An 18,812-nucleotide genomic window follows, 5' to 3' on the forward strand; every position below is an offset into this window, starting at 1 on the left:
TGGAGGAAAGAATTAAAATTATGTAATTTTATCAGAACTGCATTTATTGTTACACATAAAATAGAATTCTTAAACGTGTATGCCTATTTTAAACGACTTAAAAATTAACTATTGAACTACTACTGGGATGAATACTTTATAGTATACATTATTCTACATGTGTTGTAAATACTTTTTTTTCAATGTTTTAATCAAATTCCTATCTAGTCTAAGGGATTTACTCAAAAATTGCAGAGAAATTATTAAACATCAATTATTTTTACATTGGCATTTTAGTATAATGATACCAAAATCTCTAAACTCTTGTTATAAAACCTAATGACATATTATTCATAACTCTAGCTTTAAGACAAAACGGCTACGGTTAACCTTTCGCTGACCTGAAGCCATAAATCACTAAACTTTCTTGTCAAAAACTCTCATGGGCAGACAAAAAAAAAGAATAAATCTATTTTCAGCTGTCACGAAAAAAGATCCCATGTTAGAGACGTATAAAAAAAAGAAAGAAAAGATGGTCTAGAATATGAGGTAAAAAGAATCAAGCGAAATAGAAAAGGGGCTTACAAGAGAAAAGCATTAAAGACACGAGGCAAGAAATGAAATAAAAGACATGACTCATATTGTTATTGCAGCTGCTCTATCAAATCGTAGGGATCACGAGTGATGTTTTAGTAATAGCGTCCTAATGTAAGTCTCTTGTTTCACTAAAGTTATCGATAATCGCTTGCTTTGGAGAGTTTTGTTAACTTTTGTTTCTTGAAAGCCATGCTGTGTAGCATAAGATGGCTCTGTGTATTTAGACATATAGATATAAAACTAGCTCCGAACTCAATATGGTCTCTGTTAAAGTCTTTCTGATGAATTCCGGCTTGGACTGACCGAGATTTTCTAAGATTCAAACAACTTTTATTCCGGTAGATTTCATGTCAAAAAAGACAGAAATTCTTGGATCTGCAGTACAAAAAAAATTTTGAAAATAACAATAAAAATCTCTTTTATTTATAGAGGTTTTTCTTCATTCCCTTTCGAGCAAATGATTCTGTTTAAAATGAAAACGATTTTTAACAACTTGCCTCAACAACTATAAACACTTTCTTAAGAATCCTTTAATTAGAATTAATGGGGAATAATTAGAATTCGGTGGCGCATAGGCTAATTAGAACATGTGCCATGCATTATTCAAATTAACTAAAATTTGATGTATACAAAACATTCCTCGTTTAAATTAATTTATGTTTGCGCAGATTGTTGAGAATTGATAGTTAATTATCCACAAAGAGAGAAGTCAATTAATGCTCATGTGAAACTCGTCATACGAGTTTCATCTAACTTATTTTTAGAATTCTTTTTGCATGTTGCCGGAGGAGAAAAATGCTATGACATCACAACAAAATGTAAGACAAAGGGGATCAGTTAAATATTAAATGACATTCGCTATTACTTAAGTTTTGTAATTGTGACGTCATAGTATATGCATATTCTAAAAATTAATGAAAAGCATGTAAATGCAAATTGTTTTATACTTTCATAAAAAATAATTTATAAAGTTCGAATAACAAAATAAATAATATCTAGGTAAAAAAGAATTCTTGAAATAAAATCTATTCATGAAATAAAATTAAAAAAATTTTCTTTATTTTCGGAGTGCTGATTTCCCAAACTCCATTTTTACAATACGTTCTATTATTGCCAACGTTTCGTGTGTTATGCCATGGTAAAGCACAAATATAACAAAGCAAATTTACGAACATCTATCATTCTGCAAAACTATTCAATTATTCTTTATTAAATTCTCGCGCCTAAATTCTTATTCATTCGAAAATCTACTTATAAAAATACTGCTGATAAGAAATCAAACTCTATCCCAACTGTCAAATTAAAGCATAGATATATGATACATCGCATTTCCAATTCCATTTTCAATGTGTATAATTTGCGACAATGCTAGTTAAATGTGACAGATGAAAAACTGAATAATAAATGAGACGTCCCAATAAAATATTTATGATTCCCTTTCATCGCAAAATTTAAGCTGCTTATTTAAACTAAATTCGTCAGTAAAGTATCGATGCTAAGAACTAGATAAAACCTTAGCCATAAAATCATATTCTTACTGTCGTTATTAGTAACGACAGTAAGAATATGCTAAGAAGAAATTATTTTATATCCTATCATGTAAAACTCATTAGCGATGAAAAAATTATTTTCATATTTTTAAACCATATGCAACGTGATTCATTCAAAATGAAACCTTTTATTTCATCATGTCAGTTTATAATATTAACAAAGTATGTACAGAATTATTCAAAATCAGATGCACAAACTGATAGAATAAGTAGAAAGGATCCTGATGAAATAGATGGTAGCTATTCATTATGAAAACACAACCCTAATGAGATACAGGATACTCGGAGACGCAGATACGAAAAGCCTAAATAGTATAAAAACTCCTTTTTTATGAAACTTTCCAGTTAGATTATAGCGTGCATATTCAGTTTCCAAATAAAAAACTCTACTTAATTGGTACTTCCTATTGATAAATGATACACCCGATGATACCTTGAATGAAAATATTTTGTCTTTACTAATAATTAAAAAAAAGAATGGATGTATATACAGTGGCTCCCAAAATTGAGTATACAATATACTCTTTCTTCTTTAATTTTATTCTTTTTGATCTTAACATTCCTATTTATGGCTAATCTTTATAAGAACGACAAAATATACATTAACAAAAGTATTAGGCTAAAAAACAAAACGGAGGAATCAATAATATTTTTATTACAGTAATTTTTATTTCAAAGTTGCAAATTCCAAAGTCACAAAATTGAGTATACACCTTATAAAATATGCGACTTGACTATCACTATTTATTTTTAAATGAATAAGTAAAATAGTTATGTTACTTTAATTGGCAGTCATTGATTTCCAAGCGAAAACGAACGTTTTGATTATCATAATGAGCTCCAAAAATGAAACGGATGTTGAAATTCGGAAAACTGTTATTCGATTATCTGAAGATGGTAAATCTCTACGAGAAATTGCAAGGGAAATTCAATGCAGTCATGGATGCGTTCAAAAAATTATCCAGAAGTATAAAATGTATGGACAAATTGCTAATAAATCTGGAAGAAGAAGAAAAGAAATCCTCATTTCTATGACCAAGAGAAGAGCTATTCGAGAGGTAGCAACAATCCTAAGGTGAGTGCTACGAAAATTGCTACATCTACTTCAAGAACAATTAGAAAGTGTGTTTCTGCAGAAACAATTCGAAGAGTAATCTGAAAAGCAAATTGTAATGGTCGCGTAGCCAGAACAAAACCATCCATTTCCAAAGTAAATCGAGAGAAAATAATTTTATTTGCTAAAAGTCATATTTCAAGGCCTCCTGACTTCTGGAAAAAGTAATATTCAGTGACAAAAGTAAGTTCAATGTTTTTGGAAGTGACGGTCGATGTTATGTTTGGAGAAAGCCCATTTCTGAACTTCTTCCTAAAAACACCAATCCTTCTGTCAAGCATGGAGGTGGTTCACTTCTTGTATGGGGCTGTCTGTCTGCAAAAGGAGTGGGAAATTTAATTTTCATTGATGGAATCATGGATAAAATTAATATTTGGATATATTGAAGAACAATTTAAAACAAAGTGACCAGCATTTGGGTTTAGGGTCAAGTTTTCTGTTTCAACAAGATAATGATCCGAAACATACAGCTAAAATAGTTAAGCTATGGTTGTTGTACAATTGTAAAATGCAATTGCACACCCCTCCTCAATCTCTAGATCTCAATGTGAATGAAAATTTGTGGGCGCAATTAATAAAATCATTTCAAAGACACGATATTAGGGGCAAGGAACACTTAAAAAGAGTACTATAAGAAGAATGGTGGAAAATATCCGGCGAAACAACTCAAACTGTAGTAAACTCAATGACACACTGTTTACAAGCTGTTCTAAATGCAAAAGGATATGCAGCAATATATTAATTTATCTTTTTCTCTTTTTGTTGAGAGATTTTGCTAGATGTATACTCTATTTTGTGACTTTGGAATTTGTAACTTTGACATAAAAATTATTGTAATAAAAATATTAATGATTCCCCTGTTTTGTTTTTTAGCCTAATATTTTGCTAATGTATATTTTGTCGTTCTTATAAATATTAGCCCTAAATAGTAATGTTAAGATCAAAAAGAATAAAATTAAAGAAGAAAGAGTATAGTGTATACTCAATTTTGGGAGCCACTGTATATTCTAAAGGATCCATTTGACCTAGAACTTTCAAATTTGGAAGAAATATGCTTTGGAGAGTGGGGATATGCTCCTTGAATTCAATTTGGAGCTTTAATTAAAAATAAGTGACAATTCAGAGTTCTTCAACGATAACTCATAAAAATATTATTGGACAAAATTTATTTTTACACCAATTTAAAATTTAAAAAATGTCTTTTTCATGTTATCATTCTAATCGTCATGTGATTTTTTTCTGTATTTTAGCAATTGCATAATTTTCAGAAATAGATTTCATTGTTGCAGAGAAATTCAGACCGTTTCATCGTTCATTTTTAATAGCTAGAAAAGAAAAAATCGATTCATTATCTGCCCATTTAGATGGGGAATCAAAAACTGAAGTTACATTTTTGAAAGAGATAAAAAATAGTTTGAATTTCTTCATAAAATGAAATATTTAAGATATGGCTATTATCAACAATCTAATTTTAATTCAAAATCACAATATTAGCTCGAAGTTGTTTCTTTCGACTGAAAAACAGAAACGTGTATGAGAAACATATTTTTCTTACGTCTTCCACAAAATTGTTGGCGTAAGAAATTCACACAGAGTATGCCAAAAGGCCTTTTGCAACAATGACTTAAAGTTAAACACATAGAAACAAGCCATTTATACTTTATCGAATATGAAGTATACAAACAGAATAATGTGATCATCAAAAAGTTCGAACTTGAGACAAATTTCCGCATTTCAGATTTCCCTGGGTCCGAAGAATGCATTTTATCTATATGTGGAAATGATAACCCAAAAACGCTTTGAGCTAGGTGAATGAAATTTTTTAATCTAAATATGTAGATTTCTAAATCTATTTAGAATAATTCTGTTCTGTCCAAATACTGTCCATACTATCCAAATAAAAATTAACATTATAACTACAAAACGAAAAATGCTAGATAAATAAAATTTGGTGCACAGGTTTAACATCTAAAATTTAGTTTCTGACCAAATTTTTAATCTGTCAAAGCGTTGACCGTTTGTAGAAGTATTTGTAGAAGAGCAATAACGCAAAAAAAGCAATGACTTAGATAAATGAAATTTGGAATGTAATTTTGTAATTACAATTGTATTAGAAATTGTATAATTGTAATTTTATGTCAAATTTTAGTTTCTGTTGATGGTGAAAGAAAGGCGCCAACATACAAATTTAATTTTCGGGTACTTGTGTATTAACCACACGCAAAGGATTAATTTCCAAAGATTTCCTGAAAGTTTTAGTAAAAATCTAGATTTACGCAAAAGATCTTTATTTTTTTTAACTATTGCACGCTTATGACATGCATGGTGTTCATAGCCTTAATTTAAGGTCAACAATTTGAGAGGGAAAAAAGTGAATTTTGCGGAGAATAAAACTTTTTTTAGAGAATATTTGAGAAATTTTCGGAAGGTTATTCCAGCTGGTTAAGCATAGGATCGCAAACACAAAAAAGGAACTCTTTCTCAATAAAAAAGTAAAAGAAAAGCATACAGTTGAAATATAAAATTCATTTCATAGAATATAAATTCATAATAACAGAATTCCTATGAATAACATCCGAAACATGTAATTCTTCCAACACCTAGTCTTTAAAACACTTATTCAAGCGTAAACGATACTTTGTTAGTAGGAATTTTACAAAAAGTTTAATCTAAATACTCCATTTTATTTGTATTATATTTATTAAATATAAAAGTGAAAAGGATACAAGATTGCAATTTGTATTGTAAACAGATTATAATGTTTCTGAATAAGAAAGTTTGTTGAAAAAATGCGTCATGAATTATTTAAAAACCCAATCACATTAATTTTTAATAATGAATTCTTTACTTTAATAATCTTAGAAAAATGAACGAAACATGATATAAAATAGTAATGAATTAAAATTATTTTTGTCATGCATAAAAACATTAAACCTTATCTTAAATTGGATCAATAGTTATTTTATTTATGTATCACAAAATAAGATTAAATTATTTTGAAAGCATAAATAAACTCTCTTCAAGTGGAATTTCAATCAAAGAATCGTAGGATATATTTCCAAATTTAGTTCCAAAAACTATTCCCAAATGAGCTGTTGTCGACAAATGACGCCATGTTTCATATTATGTATTTTATAGGATTACTTTTTTTCTCCTCAAATAAAAAAAAGAAAGCCATCTAGTGCACACCAGGGGAATAAAGAAAAATCTCTTAGAAGCAATGAAGAAAAGAAAAAAGAACTTTTAACTTTTTCAAAGTCTTTTCAAGCCGAAGTATTCAACGTACAATAAAGTATTATGGTTAAAGCATGGTAACGAAAGCTACCATGGCTTAAAATTAAAAGCATTTATCTTCTTTCTAACGAAGGTAGTCCGTTGGCTTTTCTAATATTTTTCTTCTCGTTTCTTTCTTTTTATGTTGCAGCTAAGTGGCTTTGTTTTTTCCTTTTCTTTTATTATCATAAGAGGGAATACCGATTTTGTTTATTTTATCCATTTTAATTTCGTCAAGGGTTTTCAAGGAATTTGCTTGGTACTTGATTGCCATTTATCGTACCAAGAAAATGCATCCCAGATGCATTGCAACATTTGTAATTATTTATAGTTCAATTTTCTGAGGGTTTTTCTACCTCAAGCTCTTCTTTGGTTTTTGTATTCCTGCATATTTAAGTAAACTCTTAACTATTAGTATTTAAATTATTTTTAATTGTCTTTTAAGAAATGTAGCATGTTTCTGTTAAGTACCATTTGTAAAAAGATCTGTTGTTACATTCCTTTTACCTTTTTCGGTTTTTATATTATATTTAAATTTTGAGGCCAAAATTTTTTTAACTTTTTGAAATATTTTGAAGTACACCTTGGAAAATTCTTAGCATGAAAGAAAACTTCTAAAACTTGAATCTACAAAAGAAATACAAATGCCTCACTCATCTGCTTTCATTCGCCCAGAAAGTTCTTTGTATACTTATAAAAAGTTAAACTACACTCTTAATTTTGGATATGAAAAAAAATTTCAACTGAAAAAAACTGAAAATAGTTATTTTCATTATGTCAGGCATTAAAAAAATGAAAATAATGTACATCCTTCACATTTTTACTATCGCAGGTACTAAAATACTATTATTAAACATTGATAATAATAAAAGGTATGGACACTCAAAACAAGTAAAAGAAAAAATAAATTTAATAACAAAAGTATTTTAAAAGATACCTTTTTTAATAAAATAATAATATCAGACTACCTAAAATAGCAGACCTTTTTCCCTTTTTGATAATTTTCTGTTTTTCAATCTTAATATATATTTTCTCAAGTTCGCTCCAAGTGGCGCCAATGATGTCGAATCAAAATTTCATTTAATAAATGATTAACTATTAATTATATTCTCAAAATATTACCTCAAAAATCTCCTAGCACACCAAAAGTAAATAAAAATACATGCAAGAAATCCATCTTTGCAAGTCTTAAATATAGTCTAAATAACGCGGTTCAGATAAAAATGAAATTATTTAAAGCAAAATACTTTTAGAATTCTAACTAATAATTATATAAATAGTTTTTAATTCTTTAATTGAAATGAAAAATGACAACTTCATAATCTCATAGAATACTTTTAAGGACAATCTACACTCAAGAAATTTATAAAATTTTAAAAAATCTTGAAGTAATTACATTAAACTTTTGTATAACAATTTTCATTTCATTTAAATAATTAAATCGATTTTATTATCATTTTCAGCAAGATTATTCGTGCTTTCAGAGTTTTGATTTTAAGTACTCAGACATGGAACTAAGAATTACTGAAGTCCTTTTAATACAATTTTAATTTTAATTTAACGATAGTTAAAAAGCTTAGAAAACTAATTACCAATAATCTGGTGGATACAAATTATGCAAATTCTTTTAAATAATGAACTTAAACTAATTATCTTGATGTTTTTTATTATCATCTGAAAAAGGAGTTATTTTGTATTCATTTTGCTTTTGAAAAACATTAAATCGAAGTTAATGTGAGTAAAATGAAATACTTATTCTATGATTTTTGGTCGAAAGAATGATATAGTAATTACACACTTCTTTTATTCTGTTGATGATTTAATGGAATGGAATTTAATCTTTCTCGTAAAGAAAGACATTGAATATTTGATAAACTTTTACGAGTGTGAATGGTATTCATGGTGATTTGATATTATTATATATTTTAATTTGAATCTATTATTATTATTATAAAATATTTGATTTTACTGAGAAAAATTTAAAGTTTGAATTTAACGTTTTAATGTAATTAGGTCTTATTATTGGTTATAAAACTAATTAATAATTTTTGTAGAAGTCGCCTATATTCCCTGATCGCAAATTATTTTATCCTTTTCATTCACAGATATTCTCTGCTGAGCACTTTAACATTACAATTCGCACTGAAAATTATGCTCATGTGGTATATTCTACAACATTTCTTACTTCTTGTATTTGCTTACTGGGAGGGTATCAATTTGAAGATACTCCAATTTTGAAAATTTTGATACTGGGTTTGAGTTTAAAAATGAAATAAAAGAAATTAAAATGCAAAAAAAAATGCATAAAGATCGTATTAGAAATTCCGTGTCAATCGGGGTAATGTTTACTTGTCAATAATAAGCATAGCATAACTGTTAAAATGTTCCATATTTTTTTCCAGCAATATGTCAACTGATGATTCTGTTGACGATATACATAAATCTAATGCCATGTGGTTGAATTATAGATAAAATTAATTTCTCTCAAAGGCTTTGAAAAAAATCTCTTGTTGAACTGGAAAAGGGATTTTTGGGACTCCGATACTAAGGCACTCAGTCTTCCAATGGATAGAAGTCTGTAAATAATATATAAATTCATTTTTCCCTTTTCCTGCATTGGTGAGATTTCAGTTAAAGGGAAAACTAGAATTGCCGCAACTGGGTGTTTGCATTCTGTTAAGAATTCATTCTATTATGTATGAGCATAGAATGATCTACTTAAAATGAATTGAAATGCATTTTCAAATATAAATCAATATAATATAAAGAAAAAAGGCCAGCTTTAAAAATATAATATATAGTAACATTTCTCTTGGACTTAAATGCGAAAATAATTTTCTTTCATGTGTATTTATTTTAACTTTGTGTTTCATGATTTTGTTTTGCTTTTTTGCACGCGTTAGCTGATTATCGATTAGGCAGCCAAGACCACTAGGATGAGAGACGGTCGCAAACAGGACAATTTAATAAGCTTTCTTTACTTTGCTGCCAAATAAAAAAAAGTCTGCAAAAATTCTTTGAATTTTAAATTAATAGAATAAAATTAACTCTTTATAAAATATAAATAAGTCAGGTTCCTAAATATCTCACTGTATACAAAAGTAGGTGCCAAGCAGTTTAGAGTCATAGTAAATAAATAAAACCAAATGCATTTTCATAATTGTTAATAAAAAATTAACTTAAAAGAAATTATTAAAATGTTAAAAATGTGAAACTAAATTGGCCAATTTATTAAACAAGAGCCTCATGATGAATGCTCAGTGCCGCGTGTCCCAAAATTCTTAAATCCGCCACTGATTTTTCAAATGTATTTTCATAAAACTTTGTAAGCGAGAATAAGAAATGCATAAAAAATATTTTTTTTAAATTTATTTTGAAGTCCCGTTTAAAATTAGAATTAATTTCGTCAATGCAAAATTAATTTCAATTACTTTTTTATACCCTATTTATTAATTATTTAAATAAATTTTTAGAAATTCAAAAAGGAAGGCATACATAAACGCATCAACTTACACAACGCGGTCTTTTAAGTTACAGCACATCCATGTATAAAATATACAAGCTGTCACGTTAAGGAGAATAGTTTTTAATCTAACTACAATAGATTATGTTTAAATATTTAATGGAAACAATTATTAAAAACACTCTTTTTTTTATTGTGCTAAAATGTAGAATAACTTTTATCTTCATTATTTTGTGCTCTTGATTTATTAACTTATAATTCATTGTTATAAATACTATGAAATCTTGAACTTAGTTCTGTATTCAAATTCACTAATAGCTATAAGAAATTATACGAGTTAAAGATTTAGTTATATCACATGATTAAATGAAAATAAAATGATACAATATTAAAATAGTGTAGCATTTACGAAGGGACAAATGTGTACAATCATAAAAGTCAAGCCAGTAAAGAAATGAGTGAAAAACCGATTTTTAAAAAATTCCATCTTCACAATCACGAAACAAACCAAATTAAATAAAAAATATATGATAAACAAAATTTTATTATTCTAATAAGAAAGAGAAATAGTCCATTTTAATAATTTTCTTCATTTTAACCTTTAAGTTATTTTCTATGGCAACTTGTTGATTGGGCCACATATATTATATTTATTTTCAGTTAAATCATTTAGATATAATTTCATATACATGATTCTATCAATTATCAAAAATTAAAACTGTGTTATTTTTATTGTCTTACATATGCTCTGTTCATTGTATGTTTGAATCTTTCTCAGTAAGATCAATCAAACGACATCAAAACGCTATTAAATGAATAAAGAAGTTGTCCATCTATCTACTAAATTTCACGATACTGTAGCTTCACTTTCTTATTCGTCTAATAAACGACATAGATATTAACAGAATCCTTCTTCTTTCACTTTCATCATTATAAGCAAATCACACAATCAAATATTCAATGAAACTATGAAATTGGTTTGAATTTTAGAACAAACAATATAATCTATTGTTGAAAAGTAGATAAAAAAAATAATTAAAAGTTTTCCGAAAATCAGGAAAATTTGAATGATTAATCAATTCATTTGAATAAAATGAAATTATTTAAAAGATAATATTTTGAATTTTAAAACAGTATAAAAAACATTTTCAGTAATAATATTTTTGGAAGTTATCGCGGAAAAAGCTCAGATATTACTCCTAATAAAATTTTTAAATGTGTATTAAATGTGTAAAATTCCAATTAAAAATTCAAAAATATAGCTCCGAGATGTACACTCCCATCTTCTAAAATCTATATGTGCCATGTTCGATAATTCAAAGTCAAACAGTCTATTTTGAAGAGCGCAAATACTAAAACTAATATACACACATGATATATTAAAATCATTTTTTTAGTAGGTGTCTAAGCCATTATTAGTCTACAGCCAGAATCTTATATAAATGAATCTAATAACTGATTATAGGGTGTAAAAATATTAAAATAGTTTACTGTAAGAAATATAAAATTATCCAAAATTTTAAATCTCTGGCAGAAAAAGACACAAAAATAGGTGACAAAATTCATCCTTACAAACATAAAATAAATCTATTTAAATAAAAGAGTATAAAAAAAACTCAAAACTCGTCTATAAGCGCAATCGAGTCTTACCGTGCTAAAGCATCATGTGAGACGACTTAATCTTTCAATATCAAACAGAAGCCTGCAACATGTTGTCGGTTGCATCATATCTTTTGTTCAACGTAACCTTTCACAAAATCCGAAAGAAAAATAAGCGGAAAAAGAGACTAAAAGGTGGCCTCAAGCTGAGAAAGCAGCCGAGCTGTAAGTAAAGAAGGCGACAATATCGAGTAGCTATAAATCAGGGTTAAGTCAATCTCACAGAGCTTAGAAGAGAGTGCAGTACACCACACCCACCGGTGTTTATAAAGAAACAGCTATGGAAGATGGTTATTAGGCATAGTTTATAATTGTTAGAAACGGTTAGAAATGGAAACTATTGTTTAGAAATGGACGCACTTTACAAATTTTGAAGTTATATCTTAATTGTAAATACGATGAAGTTTCAATATTTTTTTAAAGTATGTATCATATTGAAATTTATTCAATATGAAAAAATAATTTACACCTTCATATCTTGATCATCAAAAATACAAAAAAAATGAATGAATGAAACATAAGTACTAACAATAAAAAGGATTTGGATTTCACTAAATCAATGAAATATATTGATGTAAAATCCTCTTCAAATATTTCATAAAAAAATAATTTAAAAATAGCAAAACATTATAAGGCAAAAAAAATGGAGTAATTAAAAAAAAATTTGAATTTTAGAATGATATAAAAAAATATTTCATAATATTTTCAGGAATTAACATGGGGTAGCAATAAAATTTCGTTTAATCTTTAATTAGTTAAAATTCTAATTATTTTTAAAGTCTCTCCGAGGTTCATATTTTCACTCTTGAAAATATATATATGCCACTTTTGGTAGTTGCTGGTCAAACGGTCTTTTCTTTAGAGTGCTAGTATACATATGCATTCATCTTTATTATTAGTAGAGATAAAAATTGCGGTGAATTATTTATAGCGGTATTTCATTTTATTTACAATGAAAATGTAATTTAAAAATTTAGCCCTAGTTTGATCTGCCTTAAACAGTAGCTGGCAATTCCTCAAACGGTAAATTCGTCGATTTCATGCATATTTTTTTTTCAAAAACATAGTAGTTAGTTATGTAGAATTTTTACTATAGTTACAGTAATACGATAAGTACATTTTAAAAAAATTATTTAGCAGAAAATTTTAATTGAAAATCATTTTTATGTTCAGTTTTTTTATGATGTTTAAATTTCTCAACAAATCATTTGTCTTGATACCACAAAGAACTTATATATCAATCTGCACAAATTTAATATAGATATAATAAAGAAATTAAATTCTAAATTTTATAAATAATATGAAAGAGATATATAAAGTAAAAAAACATAAAATGAATATTAAGTTTAATGTATAAAACTTTCTTTCCCTTAGGTCGTTAATCTTCCATAACGCCAACCGTCTTCTATCTTCACTCTTTGTACTATTAATTCTTCCAATCAATAGAAGAAGTTTACCATTCTAATATAAGAAGTATTATTAGGAATCTTGATATACAGAAGAATTGTTTAGCAGTCATGATCGAAGTTCTGTGGTTTTTTATTGGAGTCCTAATATGGGTGGTTGCGATGACTATTGGCCTACCAATTACTATTGCAATTTTGCTCTGCTCATCCGCTCAAGACATGTTGTTTTCATGGATTTATGTGCATATAGTTCAATGCACCTTCCAGTCAAAGATTGTTTCTTTAAGGATAAAAATGTTCGAGCTTCTTCAAAAGAGTTTGTCTACCAACAAAAGTTCCATTCCTCTTGAAGTTTTGGAAATAGGTATCGGAGACGGAGCCAACTTGCCATACTATCCAGACAACTGTAAGCTAACTGTCGTGGACAAGAATAAGTTTTTCGAGCCGTACTTCCAAAGAAATGCCAAAAAATATACTCACATATCTTACGAGAGAACAGTGATTCAGCCTGCGGAGAATATGAAGGACGTGAAGGACAATTCCATGGATGTTGTGGTTACATCAGTATTCCTGTGCTCTTGTGATGATCCAGATAAAGTTCTCCAGGAGATTTTGCGCGTTCTGAAACCTGTAAGTGTTATCCACAACTTTCTTTAGAATTATCTTACATTTATCTTAATCCTGCCACTTTCTGAATTATCTAACTCCTACTACTTTCCTCCATTAGAGTTTCATAATAGAAAAGTGAATACATACGATATTATCTAAATTCAGCCACAGCTTTCAATCTTTGTTCAGTCAAAGGATAAATTTATCTCCAAAAGCAAATTAATCAAAGGCAAATAACAGGATTTCAAATTTACGCCAATTTTATTTCTGAATATCGTCAAAACTCAAAGCTTATATATATACAAACAGAGATCTTGTAAAATCTAAATCACCTTCTCGTGTAATGAGCTAGAACTAGGGATTGCAATATCGGACCAAAAGTTCAATACCGGTATTCGGTATGTTTTAGATCTTAATACCGGGATACCGATTTTAATACCGATAATAGAAATTTTAGAAAAAGAAAGAAAACAAAATATAACAAAGGTAACAAATAAATAATATAACAAAGAAAGTGTTTCTTTGTTATATTTGCCAGTTTTATTAGAGAGTGTAAATATCACAAAAAATAGTTTGTAACATAAATTATAGCAGTATATAAAGAATCACAAAAAAGTAAAGGAACTAATTATTTATTTAAATCACAAAAAAGTGTAAATATCACTATTCAGTCTGTGGTACTATTACAAATTTTTCAAATGTGATCTTAAAAAACATAATGCATCAATTGTACTGTCATTAAGCCTGGAGCGTAATTTTGTGCAAAAATGACCAGCTGTCGAAATCGCTCTTTTGGCATCTACGCTAGTTGGTGATACTGTTAGCGCGATATACTTTTTCCAAGTATTTATCTCTAAATACCTTATCTTCAAATAAAACGATTTGTCGTCGGATGGTTTTGGATATAGCCGATTTCTGCCTTGCATTTTGGTTTGTTGAATTTTTTTTATTTATCGCTAATTCTAATTCTTGTTCAAGAGACAATTCCTTTTCACTATCGACATTAGAGTCAACATAATCTTCGATAACTGTGTAATAATCTGTCTTCGATAATCTGTATCGAATTCTTCTGAATGTCGATAGGTTTTTTGGTAAAAAAATTTTAAGAAAATTTACTATAAACTTGATCAGGTTTGAATTGGTTAGTCTCTTTTCTACTTTTTCATTTGCATTTTTAAAATCATTATAATTATGTAAATACCGTAAGACATTCTGTATTACTTATTATCTGTAATGTTTACGTCCCATGAAACCGCGAGTCTTCATTGTTAAATATAAACATCTCCTCCATTCATCTTTTCTCTCACCCCTATTTTGTCGAATTAAACCCATCCTAACGCACGCGCAAAAGCGCGGAGGATTTTACAATCCATGGTCAAACAGTATTTTATCACTTCTCTTGATTGTACAATGCAACTTTGTATTCACAGTCTAATTTCGCCCGTTAGGGAGGCATAAAAACAAAACGTGTACTATTTTGCTATGTTGGCGATCCCTGAACATATAGTGGAGACAATTTTAAAAATGTCTAGTAAATACCAAAAAAAACGGTATTTAAATTTGTGAATACCGGTATTACAAAATTGTACAAATGGCTCAAAATACCGGTATTCGGTATTGCAATTCGTAGCTAGAACACATCATTTTGGCAATGCGGCAAAATTTAAAAATACAACGACAAAATAAAACCGATAAAAAAACTAAAAGAATTTATTATTGGATATATACGATGCCTTTAAACGCAATTCATGCATTTAGCAAAACAAGTTTGGGATATTTTGTTCCAAGGTCATTTATTAAACATTGTTATTTTGTTGGACACTTTAATATTTCTGAGAATGTATCGTTGTTTCTTATTTCTACAGTACCAACATTATTCTATTAATGAGAAATATCCTGTTTATGATTTTAGTGAGTATATTACAAAGAATCAAATGTGGATATCTTGATGAGCGACAACAGTCATAAATGTATTTGAGCTGCAACTCGTAACAGTATGCCTCTACTTCAAGAACTACTTTGAATACAAAGTATACATAAATTCGAAAAACTGTTTGTATTTTTTTTAAATTTCTATATTAATTAGCTTATAAATAACTTGATATTAAATAAAGCATTCTCAATCACCATATTACAATAGGCATTTAAATTCCATAAGTAACCTTACACATACTGTTACGAAATTTCCGGGTTCGTTTGGATAGTGGGAGTTATATGGTGTGGAGAACGCTCAATCAGCAGGCGGCAGTAGAAAATAAAACAACGACGTTTATTTACACGAAGACACACAGGACAGCACAAAGACGACAAATATATACAGCACAAAAGACGATTATCTTCAGCCGAGACGTGCAGCATACAACCAGACTCTACTGCAGACAGTAGCGCACAGCTTAGTTCAGCACTAGCTTCACTCCGTCGCTGCTCCGCTTAGCTCTGGAAGGCCAGTTCTTTAGCGTCGATTCCGACTACTCTCTTCTCTGTCGCTTCCGACTATTCTCGCACTCCACTGGTTCACGACTGCCCGGCAACTGCGGCTACCTCCTTTTATAGGTCTCAGGAGGCGGGGCTATAAGCCTCTCAACCAATCAGGAACGTTCGAGACGTATCTCGGTTCTTAATGGACGGATCGGGAAAATTCTCGATGTTTCGGGTATAATCTATTTTGGCGCCAAAGTCGCCAAATTCGTTGCCAAGTTTGTCGCCAAGCTCCGGGACCTCCGACGCGACACACGGACTCCGTCCAATATAGATGACTGTAAAACTTTCTTTCCGATGATGGAACCAACTATGCTGGGAAGCAGCATTACAGATTCGTAACAATACTTTTTTATTGTTTTGACTTGATTCACTGACAGAATTAAGTCAAACCAGGACATAATTGCATGTAATCGTAACTATTCATCTAATATCTAAATGCTTGTTCTCTCATTCGTTAATTTGCTTTCTTTTCTCATGTAAAATAAATATTCTTAATCATTCGGCTTATTGTATGCATTTCATTATGTGCACAATAAAATGCCTTCATTACAACTTCCCAAGAATTTTAATCAGAGATGTAAAGAAGGGAAAATTCATTGAAATTTTATAGTAATACACAAAAAGTAAATATAAACTTTCTCGGCATTAAATGATGGAAGGAAAACAAGTGATTATATATCTGTATTAACAATAAAATAACATTTGTAGCGACATATTGTGTTTGCATTATACACATATTTTTTTTTCATTGTTAAACGTCGTGGGAAAAAATTGAACGGTAGCTAAGTTGATATGACTGCAAGAATAATTTTTCTAAGGTGTGAAAATTAAATTTTGGAGATAATATATGCAAAACTTATTACAAAAAAAATTCTTTACCAAAATTTATGACCACAAAATTTTGCTTTTTTTAACTAAATTAAATTTTGGAAAGAAAACTTTACTGAAATATACATTTCTATTCTCCAATGTATATTGTATCAAATTTTGTGACTCTACATCCAACGAGCTCCCTTGTGGAGCACGGCATATTTACAAATTTGATACACAATTTCTTTTTCGCGTTTTATCATGAAATGAAAATTTTTTGTCCACTTCTATCTGCCATATCAGATTAATAATATGATAAAAATTATCCGCTCCATTTTTATAATATGCTCTAAAGTAATTGGGAAAAAAATAACATTCGGTTCAGACTGGCTACTAAAATAGCTAAATTAAAATCTGTTAAAATTATTTCTTAGAAATTATCTTCTATTATCTAAGAAGTAACTGTATACAAATATGGCAATTTTAGGGTCAACAGATTACCTGTAGAATTTTTTGGATAATTTTTACAGAACCTAATTTGCAAATCAAAAGGCATTTCTCTGCTGGCAAGATATATATATATATATATATATATATATATATATATATATATATATATATATATATATATATATATATATATATATATATATATATATATATATATATATATATATATATATATATATATATATTACCAAGTTAAAGCATCTTGTCTGCAGAGCAGAATTTCGAATGTTAGCAAAGAAAAAAAATTGACATGACTGTTCCTATTGAAAACTCTCCTCCAAATTTTATCAAATGCAACGAAATAAATTTTCTAAAATTTCCTTTTTAAATTACATGATTTAACACTATCTAAAGACATATGCGTATGTATATGTTCATATTAGCATTACAAATTATTTGATTTTGTTTTCGTACTTTTACTTTGCGATTTTGTTGCGATATTTTTAATGTGGTCGCACTCGCTTTTACTAACGTAACTTCATTTTAAAATGGGCTTTCATTTTCTATTTAATGTAACGAGAATAATTCGCTGAACAATAATAATATCTTGATCAAATTTTCGGGTAACATTTTATCATTTTGTATTAATGAAATTTCTGAAAAGCAAAATAAAAGGATTGAATCGATTAGATAAATTTTTATTTTGCACTGTTTTCGAGGAAACTAACTATATCTATCTTTCGACCATTTCAGGGAGGAAAATATATATGCCTGGAACATGTTGCCTTTCCCAAGAACAGTGTTGGTCTGCTTTTACAAAAATTCATCCACCCTATCTGGTATCTTTACTCGAACGGATGCACTCTCACCAGAGATTTGATCAAGAAAATCAAGCAGGCTGGATTTTCTGAACTTGCGTACGAAGATTACGTGGCCCCACATTGGTGGATGTATATTGGAAGACATTTTTTAGTGGCAATAGCTACTAAGTAAATTAAAGTATATCCTGATGAAAATACTTAAAATGTGATTTCAATAAAATTTCAAGTGTATTATGTACAAAATCTGAAACTGACAGAAACAGAACAGAACGCCGTCTCATACCTCCGTATTAGGATTCATGCAAAACCCGACTTTTTGAAAAACCGGTTTTCGAATTCAATATTTCCAGAAAAACCGGTTTTAGCCGGTTTTCGAATTTTTGTCAAAAGAGAATAGGGAAAAATATTTTTATATAATAACAAAATTTTAATTTATATGAAGTAACAAAAATCAAAATCAATCACAAAGTCAAAATATATATTAAAAAAAATAAGTATTACATAAAAGAAATTTGTGTATTCGTAAAATAGTTACGAAATTTTAACTTTTGACGTAAATTTAGCATTTTTTCTGAAATTATAGCGTCATTCTTGGCGAGA

General features: G+C 28.7%; 1 protein-coding gene across 10 annotated transcripts in view; it reads left to right on the forward strand.

Annotated features, from left to right (window-relative positions):
• LOC129983638 (thiol S-methyltransferase TMT1B-like) overlaps nt 1-18,407 on the forward strand; it is a 169,521-nt gene extending 151,114 nt beyond the window's left edge. For all 10 annotated transcript variants that reach the window (XM_056093179.1, XM_056093180.1, XM_056093181.1 and 7 more), the window contains 2 exons: nt 13,010-13,671; nt 18,145-18,407. In XM_056093179.1, coding sequence (XP_055949154.1) covers nt 13,153-13,671; nt 18,145-18,384 — 759 coding nt within the window. In that variant the 5' untranslated portion in view covers nt 13,010-13,152 and the 3' untranslated portion in view covers nt 18,385-18,407. The remainder of the gene's footprint in view (nt 1-13,009; nt 13,672-18,144) is intronic.
• The last annotated feature ends 405 nt before the right edge of the window (nt 18,408-18,812 follow it).

The sequence above is a fragment of the Argiope bruennichi genome, chromosome 9 (assembly GCF_947563725.1).
Source record: "Argiope bruennichi chromosome 9, qqArgBrue1.1, whole genome shotgun sequence".
Classification (NCBI taxonomy): Eukaryota; Metazoa; Arthropoda; class Arachnida; order Araneae; family Araneidae; genus Argiope; species Argiope bruennichi.